Source organism: Schistocerca americana, chromosome 3 (assembly GCF_021461395.2).
Source record: "Schistocerca americana isolate TAMUIC-IGC-003095 chromosome 3, iqSchAmer2.1, whole genome shotgun sequence".
Taxonomy (NCBI): Eukaryota; Metazoa; Arthropoda; class Insecta; order Orthoptera; family Acrididae; genus Schistocerca; species Schistocerca americana.
Genome location: NC_060121.1, coordinates 694,480,161 through 694,504,705, shown reverse-complemented (window position 1 = coordinate 694,504,705; position 24,545 = coordinate 694,480,161). Strand labels below are relative to the sequence as shown.

Here is a 24,545-nt window from a genome sequence, read left to right as displayed (position 1 = left end):
AAGGTTTTTATGCATCAGAGGGTTAAAAGTTTATGGATAAGTGATAGGCTGTATGAGACAAATAGTGAAAAGCAAAATAGATAAAAGAGAAGGTTTTGATGTTACAAAGGTATGAGAACACAGTGTCTTGACAGGAAATCTGTGTACACTTATCCAGTTCTCAAGTGTTTGTCTTACCCATTCTATTGTTTGAATGCCACCCAGAATATTCCAGTAGTGTAATAGCACTGACACTTTCCAGTATACAGCCCATTGCTCTTAAGTGCTTGCTAGTTTCAAAGCTATTCAGCACAACTTTGTTTATTTTAAGAAGTTGAGGGAGATAGATTTGGTAACGAATAAACTGCTTTCAGTATATTATGATTAAAAGTAACTCTGTTGAATGTTACTGCAGTGTTGAATATTAGGTAACAGTAATTTCTGTCACATGGGATGGTTATTTTTAGGCACTCAGCAATCAAAATGAAATCTGGAATGATTTAGTTTCTGACAAAAGTATTTAGATTGTTGAGTTCATTATCATTTTATTTAGCTTCACTCATACCACACAGTAAACTTGTGGCCTATTTTTACCAGATGTAGAAGTATGAAACTGGAATTTGGTTGCAATAATTACATGTCTGTTATTTGAAACTGAAAAGCAATATTTTATTCAATATAATCTGCATTGCTATTTATACATTTCTCCCACCTCTCTGGCAGGTTATGAATGCCACTCCAAAAAAACAATTCTTCTTTTGAGGTGAACTAGTCAGCGAGCCATTTTCATATGAATTGAAGCATTGTTCAACGAAAGTGTGTCCCAGTGATGCAAATAGATGATAATCAGAAGGAGCCAAGCCTGGAGAATAAGCTGCATGCCCTAGTATTTCCCAACTGAATGCCTCATTGTTTTCCTGACCCGTGTTTGTGTGTGTGATGGGGCGCTGTCATGGAGCAGTATAACTTTGTGTTGCCTCTTTCCATATTCTGGTCATTTTTCACATAATGCTCAATTTAAATTGATCATTTGCCATTGGTAGTGATCAGTGTTAACAGTTTCACCAGGTTTTAGCAGCTCATAGTAGATGACCCCCTTTTGATACCACCAAATACAGAGCATTGTCTTCTTTCCAAAGTGCTTTGGTCCTGCAGTGGATATTGATGGTTTGCTTGTATTCACCCATGATTTACGATGCTTAGGATTCTCAAAATATGTCCCTTTTTCATTAACTATCACTATTTGATGAAGAAACAACTTTATTTTGTATATGGCATTTCATGAGTGGTCTTTTGATTTGCTTGCTGTCTTTCATTCAGTTCATGCAGAACCCATTTTCCCACTTTCTGCACCTTTCCCATAGCTTTCAACCAAAAAGAAACAGCTTTCTGCATCACATTCAATTGTTCCATGAGTTCCTGTTGAGTTTGAGTATATTCTTCATTCAATAAGGCATGAAGTTTGTTGTCTCAGAACTTTTTCGGTGGTTTCCTATGCTTGTCATTTCTCACATCAAAATCAGCCTGTGTTTTCCCAAAAGCATGTTCGCCAAAAGCTTTGACAAGCATTTGATGTGATTCTGCTGCAGTTTTCTTCAAATGATAACAGAAAACCATTGCTGTCCACAAATCGTAGTTCGTATGCACAAACCTCAACATGTTTATGGAACTTGGGTTACTGTGTTTTGACATTCGTCTTCAAACATTACAGGAAGCAAATGGCGCTGCAGACGTGATCTCATGTACCTTACACTGATGGCTAGCACCATTTATAGGGAAATTCCGGTTTCATACTTGTACACCTGATATATCAATCGACATTTATATTCTGGTTTAAGTTCAGTCTGTTTTGTAATGGAAACTGCACATAAACTTTTAGGAATGAAAGTGCTTCTATAGCAGGTATTACTCTATTAACTTAGCTAATTTTAATGTTTTTAACTTCTGAAATTCGATAAAGGTCAGTATCTGTACTGATTTATAGCTGTATCCATATTTATTCCAAGAAAAAGATCACAGTCTGTGCATGATGATTAAGTGTCGTAACTACGTTTGTAGAAATATTAGTAATCAGAATAGTATTGTAATAACATAGTTATTGATCCAAAGTCAAAATATTTATTAACAAATATAATGGAAGACAAATGATCTTTATATGGAAGACATATGGAACTGTGCACTCCGCAGAAGATGACATTTCGGCAACCTGAATGGCTACGTTCTCAAGGCAGCTAGTGACATGGAGCGCTGAAGCTTTGACAATACCAGACATTCGTGCTGGTGAAATTTTAGAAAAATTGTCAGATGATTGCATGAGAACATGCAACAGAAGCATTTGTCAGCTAATGGCCATGAAAGCCTTAACAATTTCGTACACTATAAAAGGTGTTGTTACTTTAGCTCAACTACTGAATTTTGATTATACATAGGCAAAAACATATAATTTTTAATCTTCAAATTTGGTTCAAATTATGAATTCTGTTAGTGCACATTATTGTGAGTGAAATGAATTTTATTCACTTCATATGAATTTACATGAAACTGAGAAATACAATTAAAATTCACTTAACCAATTTTGATTCAGATGAAAGTCTGAAGTTCATTCCATAATGTCTCCTTCTCCTTGGGTTTTCTTTTGCTGCATGGTTGATTATTCCTGGAAATAAGAATATTATTTAGTGCTGTTAATATTCGATTTGCATAGTTTATACATGAACTAAACCATAAACAACTCCACCCTGATACAAAGTGATTCACTGTTGCTGTGCCTGAGTATTTGGTACAGTCTTTTCAAACTGAGTACTGTTATGTAACTGTTTTTCAAATTTTTCACGGATTTCACATAATATCATTTTCATATGATTACATATGTTTTATATTTGAGTAATGTTTCTTCACTGCTTTTAAAATATACAAAATCTAGCTTTAAAGTCCTGATTTAAATAACTGTGTTATCCTGGTGCCTCTTTCTACTTATAACTTATGAACTTGAGTAAACCTTTTTGAACTATTAAATTTGCTATTTCAGTGTTGCAAATTAGACCAAATTATTCCCTTTAAATGATTAAATAAACAGTGATTTTCTCTAAATTTCTGAGTTAAAATGGTTGGATGGTATTCTAACAAGTTGTATGTTACTTAAAAATACTTAATTGTAATTACATTGATAATTTGACAACCTCTAGTATTCTCTATGAAACCTATTATTACACTTAAATTCTCTTTCTCCTAGATCCATAATAAATGTTGATGAAGAGTGTCTTGTGTTTCACAGTGGTTTGCAGTGTATAGATGTAGATGCAAAGCTTACAGAATTTTCCTTCATAAAGTATGTTATTGGTACTGAATTGTACTTTGTGAATATGTGTTGTTACACTAATGAACTTAATTGCCAGTACATAGATTTTGAGTTAATTAGGATAATCACACACACACAGTTATGTTAACTGTATGAAATATTTATAATAGTAAATGTTATCAAATTAAAACCAATATATATTTTTATTATACCACAGGTATGCATATTTTCAAGTTGGGCAGAAACTTGGCATTCAACCTGACTCAAGCATTCGCTTGTCTAAGGGCAACAGCAACACTCAAACTTTTGGTCCAAAACTACAACAATCTGCTGTGCTCTACCGCATAGGATTGGATGATAGTTTATCTTTACGTCGTAGTAATCCACCTGCTGCAGCTCCACAGCAAAACCATTCACAGGTCTCCTTCAGTTTTGCCCAACCAGAGCAATCTTTGAGGCGCAACAAGGCTGCTATTCAGAAAACCAAACCATATACTAAGGTGGACAATAACGAAGATAAACATTCCACTTTTAATGGGTAAGTAATATTGCTTCTTTTCCATCAGATATCAGATTTAATGATTTTAAGAATAAAATATGTCCACTATATGCTGTTACTTTGCCCTGTCTTTTTTATCTTCATGTTGGTGACCTGGGATCAAGTAAGAACTTCAGTTCTTGTACTTTTCTGTGCTTTCCTTTTTCCAATATAGTACCACTTCTTCTCCTCCCCATGTTGCTTTTTCTACCTATTGTTTCTACTTTCATATTCTCCTCCTCCTCCTCCTCCTCCTCTTCCTCCTCCTCCTCCTACTACTACCACTTCTACTTCTACTTCCACTACTCCTGTTTTATTGACCTTTTCCATCATATGTTCCCCAGTGTCTTCAAAAATTGTTATGTCTTATTTGGAACCTTTTCAAATGACTTAATAAATTGTGTACAGTGTCCTAAAAATATTATTTGAATCCTTCTCATTTCAATCTCTGACAGGCCATAAATAAAAGAAAAGCAGACATAAAAAATATATAAAAAATGATATTATTACTGAAAGTTATGTACACTTATGATTACTTTTTGACATAATCACCATAACAGTTGAGTCTTTTGCCACACCTGTAAAAAAGTGTTCCAATACCCTCTTCATAAAATGTTGCCAGCAATGAACTGAGATTAGTATTAACATTGTCCTGCAGCTGCTTGTTAGTTTAGAATCGCTTTCCTCCTTGCCCCTTCTTCAGTTCAAGGAAAAATGGATGCACCCAGTGCCAGATTGGAACTGTAGGACAGATGATAAAAAATATCCCATTGAAATTCCTCAAAGAATTGTTGAGTTGCACTATTAATGTGAGGATGGGTATTGTCATGGATCATCACATTTGTAGAGGTCAGCACACTTCTTGCATTGTTCTCAATTATTCTGGTCATTCTTCTACAATAACTGTGATTATTTTGGAAAGTAACCACAGGTTACCACTTATAGTAATAAAATAAAGTCTTGTATACACTTCTCTTTCACTTATGACCAATCAGAGGTGAAATTAAAAAAAAAAACCTTGTAAAATGCATTTTGCTAAAACTTCACTTTGTCACTTATAAAAATTGTATCTGGAAATAATAGGTAAAAACAATAGGCATCATTCACATGTAGCAGACTGAAGTGTGTCATATAGACACACATTATAGAAAACAGTGTTTACTAGCTTTCAAGCTCTAGCTCTTCCTCTAGCAGAAAGCACACATGCAACCACACAGACACCCAAATGCATACTACCACATCTGTGATGACATTGATGATTGATTTTTGAGAGCAGTTGCCTGGACTGATGGATGTTGAGGTGGAGTATAGAAAGAAGCACAATGCAACTAGCTGGATAGTGTGAGACAGGAGTGGGAAAGACAGATGACTAAATGGCTCATGAAGATGATACACGTTGTGAGGTTGTGAGGGGCTAGAGAGAGAGAGAGAGAGTAAGTATGGTGACAAGGGGAGGGTAGAGAGTGGTGGGAGAAGACAGTGCACTGTCTGGATGTGGAAGGAGTGGTGTGGACGGTGACAAAAGACAAATGGGAACAAATAAAGTGAGGCAGTGGGGAATAGGCTAGCAGAGGTTTTGGCCTGGGGAATTACGAAAATGAGGGTATGCTGAGGAGACAATTACCACCTGCTTAGTCAGAGATACCTGTGCAGGAAAGATGTATCCAAATGACACATGCAGTAAAGCAGCTATTAAAGTTATTTGTGCTGTGGTTTGCAGCATGTTCAGCACTGAACAGTCAAGTTTGCTGTTGGCCACAGTTTGACGGTGGGTGTTCATGTGAGTAGACAACTGGTAACCTGTCATGCCCACATAAAATACTGTACAGTAACTGCATAGCTGATATAGAACATGGTTTCTTTCACTTGTTGCCCTTCATTTTTATAGTGTAGGAAATGCCTGTGATGAGTGTGGCAGGAGGTGGTGGGTGTGTGTGTGGGACAGGTCTTGCGACTGGTAGCAGGATTGTACTAGGACTGGACAAGGATATTCTGTAAGTTTGTTCTACTTTGGATGATGTGGGCAGGATTTTGGGTTGGATGTTTCTCATCTCAGGGAAGAATGAGATGTAGTCAAAGTGCTGGCGAAGGATGTGGTTGAGTATTTCACAACCAGGGTGATACTGGGTGATCAGAGGAGTAGTATTTGGTAGCTAGTGATAGGTTAACTGGTGTCTGAGGAGGAAATGGTACAGGAGATCTATTTATAGCTGAGCTGGATAGGATATGTCTGTCAATAATGGCTCTAGTAAGGTTAGCTATATAGTTGAACAGCTCTTGCAGATGCAGCATCTGCTGGTAGATATGCTCCAAGGAAGAGGCTTTTTGATACAGAACAGGCTACAGCTGACAAAAGGGAGATACTGTTGGTGCTTGGTGAGCTTGATATGAACAGAAGTATTTATGGAGTCTTCTGAGAGGTGGACATCTAGGAAGGTGGCTCACTGAGTTGAGAAGGATTATGTGAAGAAGATTTGGTCATCGGTGTTGAGGCTATGGAGGAAAGAGCTACGAACAGTAGTTTGGAGGTGTTTGTTAACAAACACAGAGGTTTGTTCTGTGGAAGCATTGTAACCAGTCACAATGCTATGTCCATCCATGCTGTACTTGCAATGCACCTTCTTACCTTTACTCATTTCCTACCGTGGAAACATTTCTTTGCCATGCATCCCACTGTCAACAGCGAACCTAAACTCCACATAGAACCTTCCTCCAAACGTGATCACTTGTGATCGCCATTGACAAGAGCCAACCAAAACTCCTAATGTAGATGTTGATTTAGATAAAGATATTTAAAACAGTTACAATGTTTGTCCAACCATGGACTCATCCCCTTCCACCCAGGCACCCCCTGGTAATCTTTCAGTAATTCCTCACTTCTAACTTTACCTTACCTTCCTTTCCTAAGTCCCACCTTAGTGAATCCAACACATTCCTATGGAACACGCAGCTATCTGAAACCTGAAAACCAGATCAGATATTATCATCTTTCCTGTGGACAAAGATTCCACCACTGTGCTGAAGAACCATAGCGACCCTGGCTGAGAGTCTTTTACAACTTTATGGCACCTTTGCTTACAAGCCTTACAACCCTGATCCTATACTAGCAGTTCCTAAAGGCCATAGGTCCATCCCAAAACCTAACACCTGAATCTATCTCCTTCCTCACAACAGCACCCCTCTCCGCTTCCCCCACACTCCTACCTTTTACCTACTCCCCAAACTCCACAAACCCAACCCCATAGATCTCCCTAAAGGTTATCCCAATGTGGCTGGGTACAATATCACAGAACGAACCTCTGCCTTTGTTGACCAACACCTCCAAACCACTGGCTGCAACCTCCCATCCTACATTCAAGACACTGCTCACGTAATTCACCACCTTTCCACAGTCCCTGTCCCATTACTAGCAGATTTTTGCTCACTGTGGATACGATGTCCCATACTATAATCCCCGTTACCCATAACCTTGTGGTCATGGAACCCTATCTTTGCCGATGTCCTCTTGATACCAAACCCACTACCTTTTTTCTAATCCTCCTGACCAGCCACATCCAGACCCTAAATTATTTCAATTTTGAAGGTCAAATCTGCGAACTAACCAGTGGCACTGTGATTGGTACTTGTGTGTCTCCGTCTTATGCTAACTTATTTGTGGCCAATCAACACCTAAAACCCCTGATCTGATTCAGATTCATTGATGACAGTTCCATGGTCTGAACTCATGGTAAGAATAACCTTTGCTCTTTCCTCCATGACCTCAATACTTATGCCCAAATCTCCTTCACCTAATCCTTCTCAACTCTGTGAGCCATCTTCCTAGATGTCAATCTCCAGAAAACTGCAGAATACTTCTGTTCATATCAAGCTCACTAAGACCAACAGTGCCTCCACTTTGACAGCTGTAGCCTGTTCTATGTCGAAAAACCCCTTCCTTACAGCTTAGTTACAAAAGATGCCACATCTGCATGAGCTGTCAAAATATAGTGTTAACTTTACTAGAGCCTTTAATGACAGACCGTATCTTATCCAACTCACCAATAAATACATCTCCTATGCCATCTCCTCCTCAGACACTGGTAAACCTATCAACCAGCCACCAAATAGTACTCCTCTGATCACCCACCCAGTATCATTCTGGCCCTGAAATACTCAACCACATCCTTCACCAGGGCTTGGTTACCTCTCATCATGCCCTAAGATGAAGGCTATACAACCAAAAATCCTTACCACATCACCCAAAATAGCGTCTGGTGCCCACCAAATCTACAGAATATACTTGTCCATTTCTACTCCAGTCCTGAACCCAAACCTGCACGCCATGCATCATTCCCTTGTGGGTGACCCAAGTGCAAGAGCTGTCCCATTCTCCCACAAGCCACCTCCCAACATAGTCATTACAGGCATTTCCTACTATGTAGAAGGCAGTGTGACGTGTGAAAGAAAACATGTTCTATATCAGCTACACAATTAATGTACAGCATTCTGCTTGGACATCACATCAATGCCACCGCCAAACTGTTGTCAACAGCAGACTTGACCATCCAGTTGCTGAACACATTCCAAAACACAGCACAAATAACTTTAACAGCTGCTGTACTACATGTGCAATTTGGATACTCCCTTCTTGCATAAATTTCTCTGATTTATGCAGCTAGTAATTATACTCCAGCGTATCTTGCATTTTCACAGTTCCCTGGACCTAAACCTCTGCTAACCTAATACCCACAGGCAAACCCTACCTGTCATTGTCCACACCACTCCTTCCCTATCCAGATAGTGCACTGTCTTCTCTGACCACTCTACCTCCTGTCTCTCCATGTAAACATTTTCTCTCTCTCTCTCTCTCTCTCTCTCTCTCTGTTGTCTCCCCCCCCCCCCTACCCCATTCCCATCCCTTTCCCATTCTGACTCCCCTTCCAGTCTCCATCCCCATCTCCCTCCTCTTTTTCCCTCCACTCTCCTTTTCCTCCTCTCCATCTCTGTATATCTCTTACAAGCTTTACCCCCTCAGAACTACTTTCATCTTGGTGCAGCCACTGAGTCACCTTCTTTCTCATGTGTCCTCCCCACACCTATCTGCGCAGGCAGCTGCTATTGATAATCAACAACCAGTCTCACGATGGCCATGTGTGTGCGCATTTCAGTGTCTGTGTGTGTCCTTTTGCCTTTCCCTTATTTTATGTATTATCCTGTCGAGAAATTTCCATTATTGCTGTATCTGGAAAAAAGGGTGATGGCAGTTCCAGATGTTTTTAAAATACTTTACAGCAAGCATCCTGAATGAAGTTTGTAATAAACCAGACACCAGTTTTAAATGTAATGAATTCCATAATATATCTGTTCTTTATTTAAAATGGCTTTTCTCACAACCACACGTAAAATGAAATGAAAAAGTTGCTTCTAAATGAAATGGTAACTAGAATGAGTAAAGTAACTCAAATGAAAAATGGTCTTGATTCAGTAAAGAAACATATTTTTGTAGTTGCACACAGAAAAATTCCTCCAGTAAATGAGGTCTGTTAGAAAAGTATGTGACCTTTGACCGGGGGGAAAAAAACTGGTTTACCTGCAGCATTGGACATCTAATCACTCTCAGAGTAGTTTCCTTAGGACTCTGCACACTTACCCCAGTGATCGTTGTTGGAAACATGCTGAAAAAGCCTCTTTTAGAATGGACTTCAGCTCAGCTGTCATTGCTGCTATAATGTTCTCTCTTGTCTGAAATCGCATTCCTTTGAGTAGTTTGGGAAACAGCCAGAAGTTGCAGGGGACTAAATCAGCAGAGTAAGGAGCCTGTTGAAGCACAGGAATCTGGTTTTTCACAAAAAAAAATCGGAACCAATGCGAGGAATGTGCTAGGGCATTGTCATGATGAAGGTGCCAATTTCCAGTTGACCACAAGTTCAGTCTCTTATGACGCACAGCATCACATAGGTGACAGAGGACATCCCTGTAATACTCTTCGGTGGTTGTTTGGCCCTGTGATGTGTACTAGTATTGTATCACACCACAGGAGTCAAAGAAAGCAGTCAGCATCACTTTGATGTTGCTGTGCACTTGGCAGGCTTTCTTTCTTCTTGGTGGTGAGAAATGCTTCCTCTGTGACAACTTGGATTTGGTTGCTGGGTCATACCTATACAGCCAGGACTCATCACCAGTGACTATGGTGTTCAAAAAGTTGATGTCACTGTTTGTGGAGTGCAGCATGTCCTGTGAGACTTCAATACAAAGTTGCTTTTGCTCTGCCATTGGCAGCTTCAGCATGAATTTGATTCCTGGCCTTGGTACAAATTTACACTTGCCGCTTCAGTCTGTATACATAAAGTCATATCTGTATGAGACCAGTAATGTCTCTGAAGTGGTGTCATTTCATTTGTATAAGTATCTGCACCTGAGTTTCAGACTGGATCTCCCATTTAAGTTCAATACTGAGGTTCATTCCAGAACACGGAGAATCTCGGCAATTCTGTTCATGTGTAAGGGGAAATTTACAGTAGACTGTGGCGGCAGTGAGAATTTGGATCGAGGAGGGAGGTATGCCTGGGTAATCCATGCAGTTGTGAGAAACTCTGTGTCAAGGTGGCTTAGTGGTTAACACATCTGCTTAATAAGCAGGGGACCCATGTTCAATTCTGAGCCTTTGTACAAATTTTCACCTGCTGCTTCAGTCTATGTGCATAAAAATAATGGAATGTGCCAAAGAAGTGCTGATGCCCATCTCTTCTACAGTTTCTCTGATACTTACACAATGGTCACGCATCACCACAGCATTCACTTTGGCAATGACATGCTCATTTCAGCATTTTGTTGGCCAACTGGAGTGTGACTCACTCTCTGCCAATGTGCAGCCTTCTTTAAACCAGTTGTAACACTCCTCACTCTGTGTGGTGCCCCTGGAATCATCACCGAAAGCCATCTGAATCTTCAAAGTGGTTTCCACCTGGCTGCCACCCAGTTTCTGGCAAAATTTGATGCAGTAGCACTGTTACAGTTGTTCCATCATTTCCCTCCCAATGAAGAAACGACAGGAGCACTACACACTACCTCTCTGAACTGCTGCTTGCCAGCAACTGCCGCTATCGACAGGCAGTAAAAAAATTCATGCATGTGCACGAAGGTTCAATGTTGGCTTGTGCAAGTGCGCTAAGTGCAAATCCATCAGGTGTTCACAAAAAAGTAAGAAAAAAGGAAAGAAGAAAGTCAAATACTTTTCTACAAGAACTTGTAGTAAGAAAAGTTGAGATCTAGCTGTGTGCATTAGTTTGCCCAGAAGAAAAAGCAAGGCATTGTTTTGAAAATACAGTTAAAAACATCAGCTGATAATTTTGATCATTGTCTTAGATATTTAATGTGCTTCCGTCTTGATGCATTTTTCTAGAAACATAGAAATATCCTATTGTTAAAAGCATTGTACTGTAGGTGTCAAGGGAGGTCTCAATAATTGCATTATCATTGTTATTCTTGTGACGATGTGAGTCAGTAATGGTTATGTTCTGAGGAGCCAAATGGTATTTCTTCACCGCCGTGATAAATGGGTTAAAGATGTCCATAGGATCTGTTGCCATGGAATCTGGACAAGCAAACAGAAGATTATTTGACACAAGTGCACTTTAAACAAATATAATTTACTCATCTTGTACGAAAGAACTGCTACAATGGTGACAACGTGTGGCAGCAGTGGTGAGCTGTAAGCAGAGGCCTTACATTGGGTGTGCATCTATGTGCTCTGAACGTTTGCTGACAGAACTAGTTATCAGCAACTTAGTGTAATGGTCAGCACCAACTCGCAACATGGAAGTAATCTTGACTAGAAGACTGGTGCCCAGATGCCCACTGCTTATAACACGATCCTGGTGGTCTTCATTGATCTGTGGCCTGAAGATTCTTCATTGGTGACAATGTTCAAAGAGCTGCTCGTGCACTCGCAGGAATCTCCGAGGCACTGGTTCTGGCAGTATCAGTAGGCTATGATACTACAGTTACAAATTTCAAAATTTTTTGAGACGGTGCTGTGCTCCATGATTGTGTTCGATCTTTGTCATAAATACAATGAACTTAGTAAACTGCAGTGTGCGTATCAGACAGATTGCTCAACTTAGGAGTTTATTTACACATTCACTCACCAAATGAATGAAGGGTGTAATAACAAAACTTTTCGGATGGTATTTCTTGTTACATCGATTTCAGAATCTATTACATTACAAGGATAGGAAGTCCCCTTCAAGATTACCTAAGAAACTGATTTGTGTGGATAACATCTTTCATGAGGGTAACCTTGTTTCTCAAAAACCTTATCGAGGTTATGCTCACTGAGAAACTTGTGCAACAGTGTCAAATAGAGTGTTAATGTATGGTGAATGTCAGCAATTGTGATTTTTGTTCAAGTGGATAGCTAAATGGAGCACAGTATGAGAGTTATAATACGTGCAAAACACAATATTGCAACACAGCGGTCGGATTTATTAATGCTAGGTCTGTGTCACAATTGTAAAAGTTCATCACTGATTTAGAAAAAGTGGGTCAGTGAACAGAAAAAAGAGGAAATATTGCACTAAACACAAATGTTCATACACTGTAATAAGATGGAAATGATTTTCTGTAAAAATACTTGTGTCGAAGGTTACAGAATATGCAACTTAACTATAATTTACAAAGGAATACGTTGCATGCAACATTCATTAGCGTCCAAAAATTCTCAAAATGTATCTTTTTTCATGTAAAAACACAATGACATTAGGGATCAATTGTCTCTGAACATAGATCATCTTGGCACAAATTTCTGAAAATTACAAATTTAGTTTACAATTCTCAATACAATTGTGGTGACCATGGTGTCTCCTTTGAGTGCTTCAAATCGTATTTATCTGTTAAGAATCAGAGAATGGAAATCTGTCAAGAAGGTAAAGTATACCATTCTCAATATAAAAACAGTTAATTATGGGGTGCCCTAGGATTCATTATTTGATCCATTTTTAGTCTTGGCTTTTATTAATGACCTATCACAACAATTTTCAGCAGCAGGTACTGTTTTAATTTCAGATGATACCTGTTTCTTTGTAAAATTTGTAAAAGGAAAGACTGACTATGAGTTGCAGCAGAAAACTGACAAAACACCAGAAGTAGCATAAAAATGCTTTAAACATAACTGTCTAATTGTTAAGAAAAGAAAACTGTGTATATGAACTTCAACAACATAAGAAATAAAACTAGAACCCTCTAAAAGATTACATCAGGGAATAACCAAATTCAGCAAAATAGTCATATAAACATTTTAGGATTAGGGTAGACAGAACACTTAAGGTGAGTAAAACTTGTGCAAATGGTTAACAACAACTCAAGAAAGTGCAGTTACATATTAAAAACTCGCTGCAATACCAAAATATTGTTAAGCATTTATTACACCTACATGCGTAGTCTACTGGGTAAATACAACTTTTGAAAAACAGTCATTTCAGTATCAGAAGAAAACTGCAAGATTGATAAAAGATGTTGTTTTACAGTGAATCATGTACAGATATTTTTAAAGAATTAAAAATCATGACCATGCCAACTATATTTATATTTGAATATGTCTGTTTTGTTGATAATTTTCAACTTTGAAGAGTGAGGTTCACAATTATGAACTAAGGAATAGGGATGTACACACAAAATAGTACACCAGGAATGTCCAAATATGGAAAAGACAGGTTAGAATATCAACAGTATCATGAAAAGGATAGACTGCTATTCATGGTAAAGATGGCACATTGAGTTGAGGAGAGGCATGATGGAAAGATTGTTACACATTATGACAGTCTTTTCATTATGCCTGTCTGCAACTCAACAAGACATCTTTACAATGAGTAGCAATCTATCTATTTTGTGATACTGTTGGTATACCAGGAAAGTGTATTATATAAACCAAAAATTCTCATCAATGCACTACCATATAAGATTAAAAGAATACCAAACTTTAATACATTTAAAAGTGAACTAAAAGATCTGCTAGTACTCCAAAGCTTATTCAGCATTAATGAATGGAATATGGTCAAATATGTAAGTCCTGACTCATAATCTCTGTATTCTACAATTTATAATTATCAAAGTATTTCTGAATAAAACTAAAGCTCTTGTACTAATGTACTCCTGTTAATTAATGTGTAGTTATGTCTTTTGGGACCATATGTGTGGTTATTAAATTATGTTTTGGTACATGTATTTAACTAAAATCATGAGTACTTTAGTCTAATCAATGAGGATGTGACAATAAATTTTCAGATATGTGCCTTTTGTATATATAGGTATTATATAAAACTATTTTATGTTCAACTTAATTAAGTAGAATACTGATCCATTAAATTTTGGAAATATGGCCAGATAAGCTGTGTTTCTTCTTTGTCTAATATTTTGGCCATGTACCTTTTGGCCATTTTAGTCAACCAACAGACTGAAACTGCAGTATTCATTTGGTCATTTTAAACCACAGATAGAGAAGCGCTAGAGATGTTGATCAGCAACAAAGACTATGCATAACTTGAATCTTTAGATATGTGGCTGATCCATGCAGGGATATCGATGTATCATTATTAGCTACAATGAAGCAATATCTTTGTTAGTTTTTTAAAGAAAGTACTGGATTCCTTGATTTGTCCAAGTTGGAACCACTATCTCTGTTAGTTAAATTCCTGTCCAAATGAATTTCTACACCCCAAAAAAATCACGTCTGCACCAGAATTTCGACATCTACATACTGCATAGAGTGACCTGTGTTGATTCAGTGTTCTGCTACAGTCTATTTATTTGGCTGTAAGAGCCAGGTATAAATATGGTGATCCATGCATGTTTTATGGATTGTACAATTCCTCTGCCTCATGTACGGAAGTCCACATTTACAGAGGATCTTGTAAACCTCAGTCTTGCGGAACAGCAATTCATCTCAGGCAGAAACCAAAAGTGCTGATTTTTTGGTGGAGAGTGATTAATCACTTTAAATTTGTGTTTGGTAAGAGTTCAACCTATATTTAATGATGGGTTATGATGTTAAACCTATCAGCTTGTGAATTTTTAAAATGTTCTTAGATTGACTGCTCAACTTAATATCCTTCTGATCATGGATGTGCAAGAACTATTCAAGTTCAATACAGGTGCTATCACCAGGAAAAGAGGTCTAAAATATATCCCCTGTAAAAGTGCAATGATCAGCTGAAATGTTGAAATTGCATTACAAATTTCATTTGAGATATAGAAACTGTTTGAACCTATCATCTGAATGTATAGTGTTGATTAACTGTTGTCACTACAAGCAATCTGTAAAATTCTTAACTTCCACAGAGGTTCTGTATACTCCAAAGAGAAATTAAGTGCCACTTTCAATTGTATAATAATTCTTACTTCAACTGAATCTGTTCAATCTGTTTGACTTCAGAATAATTAAATACCACTAAAATTTGTTCACTTCAGTCAAGTCCAAGCTAAGCACAAATGCAGTAACAGACTTATTCATGTATCAGGAAACGTCATATACAGGTAGTGTACTGTTCAAAACCTTGACCACTTCAGTTCAAATAAATACATTCCAGAATGAAATTTCCACTCTGCAGCAGAGTGTGCACTGATATGAAACTTCCTGACAGATTAAAACTGTGTGCTGGACTGAAACACTTGCCCGCAAAAGTGAAAGGTCCTGAGTTCGAGTTTCAGTCCAGCACACAGTTTTAATCTGCCAGGAAGTTTCAAATACATTCCATATCAAGCAATCATCTTGGCCTGGTGCATCAACTGTTCTTGAGCAACCAGCTTTTGTGTCTACATTTCTATTATTTATCTTGATGATTGCTGAAAAGATGTTGGGCATGTAACTCAGTTGTAATACAGTTCCTCTGTTTAAAATGTCACCTGGGCTCAGTTTGTTTTCATGGATTAACAGGCACTTTGTGACATGGTCACCAACAAATAACATAGTTGAAAATGCAGAAAAATACTTTTAAGATACGTTTATTACATCACATCACATATAAAACTGACATGGATTTTATGCTCACAAACTGATTCAAGACTGTTGCAATATAATTACTACTGCTGCTGCTTATATAACACCCAACAAGCTTGCTGTGTATAGTTTTTGAACTGTACTTAATGAAACCCACAATTGAAAAATTTGTACTTTCATGAAACTCATTACAGCATTTAGTTTGACAAATAGTGGAAACAAGTTTGAAGTAATTAGTATGATGAAATAAATTTCATTAAATACCCAGTATAAAAAACTGATTGATTATAATTTTTGATTGATTTGTAATTTCATCACGACTTTTAATACTAACGTGATTTCAATGAGTTTACATTGAGTTTTATCATTATTACTACTGCTTTTTGTATCCTATTCTCATAAGTAATAGTCTCAAACACTGGAAAACCCAGGATGGAATGTAACAGTATTATGAAAAGGATAGTTACTACTCACCATATAGCAGAGATGCTGAGTCGTAGATAGGCACAACAAAAAAACTGTCACAAAATAAGCTTTTTGCCAATAAGGCCATTGTCAAAAATTTTTTTTTACAAAGCCCTGGTTGGCCAAAAGCTTATTTTGTGACAGTCTTTTTGTTGTGCCTACCTGCGACACAGCATCTCTGCTATGTGACGAGTAGCAACTATCCATTTCATAAAATAATAATCTCAGTGTGTATTTACACTTGGTCTAACATAGTTTGAGTTAATGCTGCAACATTTGCATAAGTTATTAAATTTGCGTATTATGCACCTAACTTTATCACAAGTTAATTAAATTTCATAAATATAGCAAGTGTAGGACAATACAGTTGAATGTTTTGCATGTATGTAATGTTGCACAATTGTATCACAAACTCCTAAATGCTTGGCATTGATCTGTTAATTATGTACTGTGCTATTACACTTCATTACAAGATTCTTCAACAACCAGTGTTATCTACTGGCTCTAGTTGCTAATGCATTTGGGTGCCAGATAGTTCATCTGCCTCAGCTTCTCCAGATTATTGCAGGACTCATTATAAAAGAAAACTTGTCTAACACGTTTCTACGACAATTAGTACAAGTACATCCCTGCACTTGTAGTACACTTGGACTTTCAGCAGTACAGATTGTTAAAACTCTCCTGTATCAGTCATATACTTGAGGGTTCAAATAAGCACTGTCAGTCGCACTAGGAGCATCATCGCATACTTCATCACTAAGATGAAAGAAAGCTGCCTAAGCCATTGAGTTGACTCAGCTGCACTTCACGCTGGATCAGTTGAAATTGGCCTTCATATGAAGATATCACTGAAAATGTTTGTGTATCTTTTTCTTCAGTACAACATTCACATGATCATATCTTTGGGACACTGCATGTAAGTAGCACATTAATCCAGACTTAATACACTATAAACCCCAAACTTACATTTTTTTTATGTTTGTATGTGGGATCATCCATTAATGGCCCAGTGATTACTTGTAATATTGTTTACTGGAAATTTCAGCCTTTGTAAAAACTCTTACTTATCTTCTTGACAAAACAAACAGCATGGCCGATCTTTTGGGGCTATAAGGAGGTGAATGCCAATGTAGCCTGACAACTGAGTGTGTCGAATTTAAGCTATTGCATAAGTATTAAAAGTGCCAAGAGTGCCTACTGTTGAAGTATAGCAAATTTAAGGACATTTCTGGAATTAGCAGAAGCCCTAAACACAAATTATAAACATATTTATACATTTTCATATTTGTGATCATTAAAGTTTAAATGTATGTTTATTTATGGTGGATGAAAACAAATTGTTAAATTATTTATAACTTTGATTAAGCTGTGATGAAACAGAATTCAGCACACTCTTATTTAGTGTCAGCATATTTACGTTGCAGTAGGTATTAAGATATAATAATTTATTTAAATATTATTTGTTATGTTCACCCAGTGGGGTCAGGGATTTTCTCTGCCTCGTGATGACTGGGTGTTGTGTGCTGTCCTTAGGTTAGTTAGGTTTAAGTAGTTCTAAGTTCTAGGGGACTGATGACCATAGATGTTAAGTCCCATAGTGCTCAGAGCCATTTGAACCGTTTTGTTATGTTCACAAAAATATTAAGAAATGTGATTTGAATCTCAATTGGAATACAGACATGTATTTGACTAGCTTTGGAGATTTCCATTCAAAACAGATGTAAAAAATAATAAATTGACAGGACAAAGCTTAGACATTAATTAAGCAATAAGATGTACACATAAGTAGATTTAAGAATATCTAGGGTATATTAAAATTTTATAAATATAATAGAGGGAAACATTCCACGTGGGAAAAATATATCTAAAAACAATGCTTCTGTAACTTACCAAACGAAAGTGTTGGTACGTTGATAGAAAAAATAACAAACACAAACACAAACACAAATTTCAAGCTTTCGCAACCCAAGCTTGCTTCATCAGGAAAGAGGGAAGGAGAGGGAGAGACGAAAGGATGTGGGTTTTAAGTGGGAGGGTAAGGAGTCATTCCAATCCCGGGAGCGGAAAGACTTACCTTAGGGGGAAAAAAGGATGGGTATACACTCGCGCACACACACATATCCATCCACACATATACAGACACAAGCAGACATATTTAAAGACAAAGAGTTTGGGCAGAGATGTCAGTCGAGGCAGAAGTGCAGAGGCAAAGATGTTGTTGAATGACAGGTGAGGTATGAGTGGCGGCAACTTGAAATTAGCGGAGATTGAGGCCTGGTGGATAACGGGAAGAGAGGATATATTGAAGAGCGAGTTCCCATCTCCGGAGTTCGGATAGGTTGGTGTTAGTGGGAAGTATCCAGATAACCCGGACGGTGTAACACTGTGCCAAAATGTGCTGGCCGTGCACCAAGGCATGTTTAGCCACAGGGTGATCCTCATTACCAACAAACACTGTCTGCCTGTGTCCATTCACGCGAATGGACAGTTTGTTGCTGGTCATTCCCACATAGAATGCGTCACAGTGTAGGCAGGTCAGTTGGTAGATCACGTGGGTGCTTTCACACGTGGCTCTGCCTTTGATCGTGTACACCTTCCGGGTTACAAGACTGGAGTAGGTGGTGGTGGGAGGGTGCATGGGACAGGTTTTACACCGGGGGCAGTTACAAGGATAGGAGCCAGAGAGTAGGGAAGGTGGTTTGGGGATTTCATAGGGATGAACTAAGAGGTTACGAAGGTTAGGTGGACGGTGGAAAGACACTCTTGGTGGAGTGGGGAGGATTTCATGAAGGATGGATCTCATTTAAGGGCAGGATTTGAGGAAGTCGTATCCCTGCTGGAGAGCCACATTCAGAATCTGATCCAGTCCCGGAAAGTATCCTGTCACAAGTGGGCCACTTTTGTGGTTCTTCTGTGGGAGGTTCTGGGTTTGAGAGGATGAGGAAGTGGCTCTGGTTATTTGCTTCTGTACCAGGTCGGGAGGGTAGTTGCGGGATGTGAAAGCTGTTGTCAGGTTGTTGGTGTAATGCTTCAGGGATTCCGGACTGGAGCAGATTCGTTTGCCACAAAGACTTAGGCTGTAGGGAAGGGACCGTTTGATGTGGAATGGGTGGCAGCTGTCATAATGGAGGTACTGTTGCTTGTTGGTGGGTTTGATGTGGACGGACGTGTGAAGCTGGCCATTGGACAGGTGGAGGTCAACATCAAGGAAAGTGGCATGGGATTTGGAGTACGACCAGGTGAATCTGATGGAACCAAAGGAGTTGAGGTTGGAGAGGAAATTCTGGAGTTCTTCTTCACTGAGAGTCCAGATCATGAAGATGTCATCAATAAATCTGTACCAAACTTTGGGTTGGCAGGCCTGGGTAACCAAGAAGGCTTCCTCTAAGCGACCCAAGAATAGGTTGGCGTACGAAGGGGCCATCCTGGTACCCATGGCTGTTCCCTTTAATTGTTGGTATGTCTGGCCTTCAAAAGTGAAGAAGTTGTGGGTCAGGATGAAGCTGGCTAAGGTAATGAGGAAAGAGGTTTTAGGTAGGGTGGCAGGTGATCGGCATGAAAGGAAGTGCTCCATCGCAGCGAGGCCCTGGACGTGCGGGATATTTGTGTATAAGGAAGTGGCATCAATGGTTACAAGGATGGTTTCTGGGGGTAACGGATTGGGTAAGGATTCCAGGCGTTCGAGAAAGTGGTTGGTGTCTTTGATGAAGAATGGGAGACTTCACGTAATGGGTTGAAGGTGTTGATCTACGTAGGCAGAGATACGTTCTGTGGGGGCTTGGTAACCAGCTACAATGGGGCGGCCGGGATGATTGGGTTTGTGAATTTTAGGAAGAAGGTAGAAGGTAGGGGTGCGGGGTGTCGGTGGGGTCAGGAGGTTGATGGAGTCAGGTGAAAGGTTTTGTAGGGGGCCTAAGGTTCTGAGGATTTATTGAAGCTCCACCTGGATATCAGGAATGGGATTACCTTGGCAAACTTTGTATGTGGTGTTGTCTGAAAGCTGACGCAGTCCCTCAGCCACATACTCCCGACGATCAAGTACCACGGTCGTGGAACCCTTGTCCGCCGGAAGAATGATGATGGACGGGTCAGCCTTCAGATCACGGATAGCCTGGGCTTCAGCAGTGGTGATGTTGGGAGTAGGATTAAGGTTTTTTAAGAAGGACTGAGAGGCAAGGCTGGAAGTCAGAAATTCCTGGAAGGTTTGGAGAGGGTGATTTTGAGGAAGAGGAGGTGGGTCCCGCTGTGACGGAGGACGGAACTGTTCCAGGCAGGGTTCAATTTGGATAGTGTCTTGGGGAGTTGGATCATTAGGGGTAGGATTAGGATCATTTTTCTTCATGGCAAAGTGATACTTCCAGCAGAGAGTACGAGTGTAGGACAGTAAATCTTTGACGAGGGCTGTTTGGTTGAATCTGGGAGTGGGGCTGAAGGTGAGGCCTTTGGATAGGACAGAGGTTTCGGATTGGGAGAGAGGTTTGGAGGAAAGGTTAACTACTGAATTAGGGTGTTGTGGTGCCAGATTGTGTTGCTTGGAATTTTGAGGTTTTGGAGGGAGTGGACCTGGAAGTGGGAGACTGAGTAGATGGGAGAGACTGGGTTTGTGTGCAATGAGAGGTGGTTGAGGTTTGCTGGAAAGGTTGTGGAGGGTGAGTGAGTTGCCTTTCCGGAGGTGGGAAACCAGGAAATTGGATAGTTTTTTGAGGTGAAGGGTGGCATGCTGTTCTAATTTGCGGTTGGCCTGTAGGAGGATGCTCTGAATAGCCGGTGTGGATGTGGGAGAGGAAAGATTGAGGACTTTTATTAAGGATAGGAGTTGACGGGTGTGTTCATTGGCTGAGTTGATGTGTAGGTGAAGGATTAGGTGGGTGAGGGCAATGGATTGTTCAGTTTGGAACTGGTATAGGGACTGATGGAAAGAAGGGTTGCAGCCAGAGATGGGAACTTTAAGTGTGAGGCCTTTGGGGGTTATGCCAAATGTCAGACAAGCCCGAGAAAATAAAATGTGCGAGCGTAATCTGGCTAGGGTGAAGGCATGTTTGCGGAGGGAATGTAAATAAAACTTAATGGGGTCGTTGTGGGGGTGTTGTGAGGGTGACATGGTATTAGAAGGTGGAAAGTGTAACATGAGGTTGAAATGAAAATGAAAGACAAAAATATATGGGGAGAGATAAGGGTGAACTAGAAAGTAACTGGAGATCTGGTATGAAAAAAGGCGAAAAAGTGTTGGTTAAGTTGATCCTGTGGTGAACTTGGGTTGGTATACAGCGATGTTCATGAAGGTTAGGTGGTTGTGTTGCCGCTAAAACACGTTAAAGGACGGAGAAATTCGGGAAAATTTCGAAAAAACGTGTAAATGTATTAAAAGAAGTGGTGTTGTGGTGAAAGATTACAAAAATGGGGCTAACAAATGTGAATAATGACGTTAAAACCTGTGGGGAGTGGCTAAAAATGATCAGTGATGTGCGAAAAACGGAAGTGGAAATAAAGTAAAAGTTATTAGAACTAGCCGAAATGGTTGTTTAATACGTGAAAGCAGCTGTTATTGAACTAGAAACGGTGGATTTCATAGCAGCGGTAGTGTTGAAAAGGAAAAATAAAAATTATTTGGTTATGGTTTGGAAGTGGGTTACGTATTATTGAGTATATATAGGCAGGATAAAATTGTCTTACGGTAAAAAGGGGAAGGTGAATACAATGTGAGACTACTGGTAAAAACAGAAAGAGAAAATAAGACGACAGGAAAGATTTCGAAATGTAACAGCGACAATGACGAACGTAATTGTTGGGTTCAAATTAATGATATGGTTATAATAGAGGGAAACATTCCACGTAGGAAATATATATCTAAAAGCAAAGATGATTTGACTTACCAAATGAAAGTGCTGGCAGGTCGACAGACACACAAACAACCACAAACATACACACAAAATTCAAGCTTTCGCAACAAACTGTTGCCTCATCAGGAAAGAGGGAAGGAGAGGGAAAGACGAAAGGAAGTGGGTTTTAAGGGAGAGCGTAAGGAGTCATTCCAATCCCGGGAGCGGAAAGACTTACCTTAGGGGGAAAAAAGGATGGGTATACACTCGCACACACACACATATCCATCCACACATATACAGACACAAGCAGACATATTTAAAGACAAAGAGTTTGGGCAGAGATGTCAGTCGAGGAAGAAGTGCAGAGGCAAAGATGTTGTTGAATGACAGGTGAGGTATGAGTGGCGGCAACTTGAAATTAGCGGAGATTGAGGCCTGGTGGATAACGGGAAGAGAGGATATATTGAAGAGCGAGTTCCCATCTCCGGAGTTCGGATAGGTTGGTGTTAGTGGGAAGTATCCAGATAACCCGGACGGTGTAACACTGTGCCAAGATGTGCTGGCCGTGCACCAATTCATGTTTAGCCACAGGGTGATCTTCATTACCAACAAACACTGTCTGCCTGTGTCCATTCATGCGAATGGACAGTTTGTTGCTGGTCATTCCCACATAGAATGCGTCACAGTGTAGGCAGGTCAGTTGGTAGATCACGTGGGTGCTTTCACACGTGGCTCTGCCTTTGATCGTGTACACCTTCCGGGTTACAGGACTGGAGTAGGTGGTGGTGGGAGGGTGCATGGGAATGACCAGCAACAAACTGTCCATTCACGTGAATGGACACAGGCAGACAGTGTTTGTTGGTAATGAGGATCACCCTGTGGCTAAACGTGTCTTGGTGCACGGCCAGCACATCTTGGCACAGTGTTACACCGTCCGGGTTATCTGGATACTTCCCAATAACACCAACCTATCCGAACTCCGGAGATGGGAACTCGCTCTTCGATATATCCTCTCTTCCCGTTATCCACCTGGCCTCAATCTCCGCTAATTTCAAGTTGCCGCCACTCATACCTCACCTGTCATTCAACAACATCTTTGCCTCTGCACTTCTGCCTCGACTGACATCTCTGCCCAAACTCTTTGTCTTTAAATATGTCTGCTTGTGTCTGTATATGTGTGGATGGATATGTGTGTGTGTGCGAGTGTATACCCATCCTTTTTTCCCCCTAAGGTAAGTCTTTCCGCTCCCGGGATTGGAATGACTCCTTACCCTCTCCCTTAAAACCCACTTCCTTTCGTCTTTCCCTCTCCTTCCCTCTTTCCTGATGAGGCATCAGTTTGTTGCGAAAGCTTGAATTTTGTGTGTATGTTTGTGGTTGTTTGTGTGTCTGTCGACCTGCCAGCACTTTCATTTGGTAAGTCAAATCATCTTTGTTTTTAGATATATATTTCCTACGTGGAATGTTTCCCTCTATTATAACTATATATATATATATATATATATACACACACACACACACACACACTCAGTAATACGTAACTTACTGCCAAACCATAACCAAAAATTTTTTTTTCTGCTTTCAACACTACCACTGCTAGAAAATCCACCGTTCCCAGTTCACAAACAGTTCCTTTCACTTATTAAACAACCATTTTGGCCAGTTCTAACAACTTTTGCTGTATTTCCATTTCCATTTTTCCCACATCACCAATGATTTTTTAGCCACTTCCCACAGGTTTTAACGTCATTATTTGTTTGTCAGACAGTCGTTAGCCTCATTTTCATAATCTGCCACCACAATACCACTCCTTTTAATACATTTACACACAGTTTTTTCGAAATTTTCCCGAATTTCTCCACCCTTTAACGTGTTTTGGAGGCAACACAACCACTTCACTTTTGTGCACCTCGTTGTTTGCCAACCTAAGTTCACCACAGGATCAACATAGCTCAGCTTTAACCAACACTTTTTCGACTTTTTCACACCAGATCTCCAGTTGCTTTCTAGTTCACCTTTATCTCTCCCTATATATTTTTATTTTCATTTGAGCCTCATGTTACACTTTCCACATTCTAATACCATGTCACTCTCACAACATCCCCACAATGACCCCATTAAGTTTTATTTACATTCCTTCCGCAAACATGCCTTCGCCCTAGCCAGATTACGCTCCCATATTTTATTTACTCAGGCTTGTCTGACATTTGGCATTACCCCCAAAGGCCTCACACTTAAAGTTCCCATCTCTGGCTGCAACCCTTCTTTCCATCAGTCCCTATACCAGTTCCAAAGTGAACAATCCATAGCCCTCACCCGCCTAATCCTTCACCTACACATCAACTCAGCCAATGAACACACCCGTCAACTCCTATCCTTAATAAAAGTCCTCAATCTTTCCTCTCCCACATCCACACCGGCTATTCAGAGCATCCTCCTACAGGCCAACCGCAAATTAGAACAGCATGCCAC

General features: G+C 39.6%; 1 protein-coding gene across 4 annotated transcripts in view; it reads left to right on the top strand.

The window, feature by feature from the left end:
• LOC124607339 (serine/threonine-protein kinase MAK) overlaps positions 1-24,545 on the top strand; it is a 271,551-nt gene that overhangs the window by 147,591 nt on the left and 99,415 nt on the right. For 3 of the 4 annotated variants that reach the window (XM_047139644.1, XM_047139645.1, XM_047139643.1), the window contains exon 8: positions 3,495-3,815. The exons of the other annotated variant lie outside the window; for it this stretch is intronic. In XM_047139644.1, coding sequence (XP_046995600.1) covers positions 3,495-3,815 — 321 coding nt within the window. The remainder of the gene's footprint in view (positions 1-3,494; positions 3,816-24,545) is intronic. 4 annotated transcript variants of the gene reach the window in all.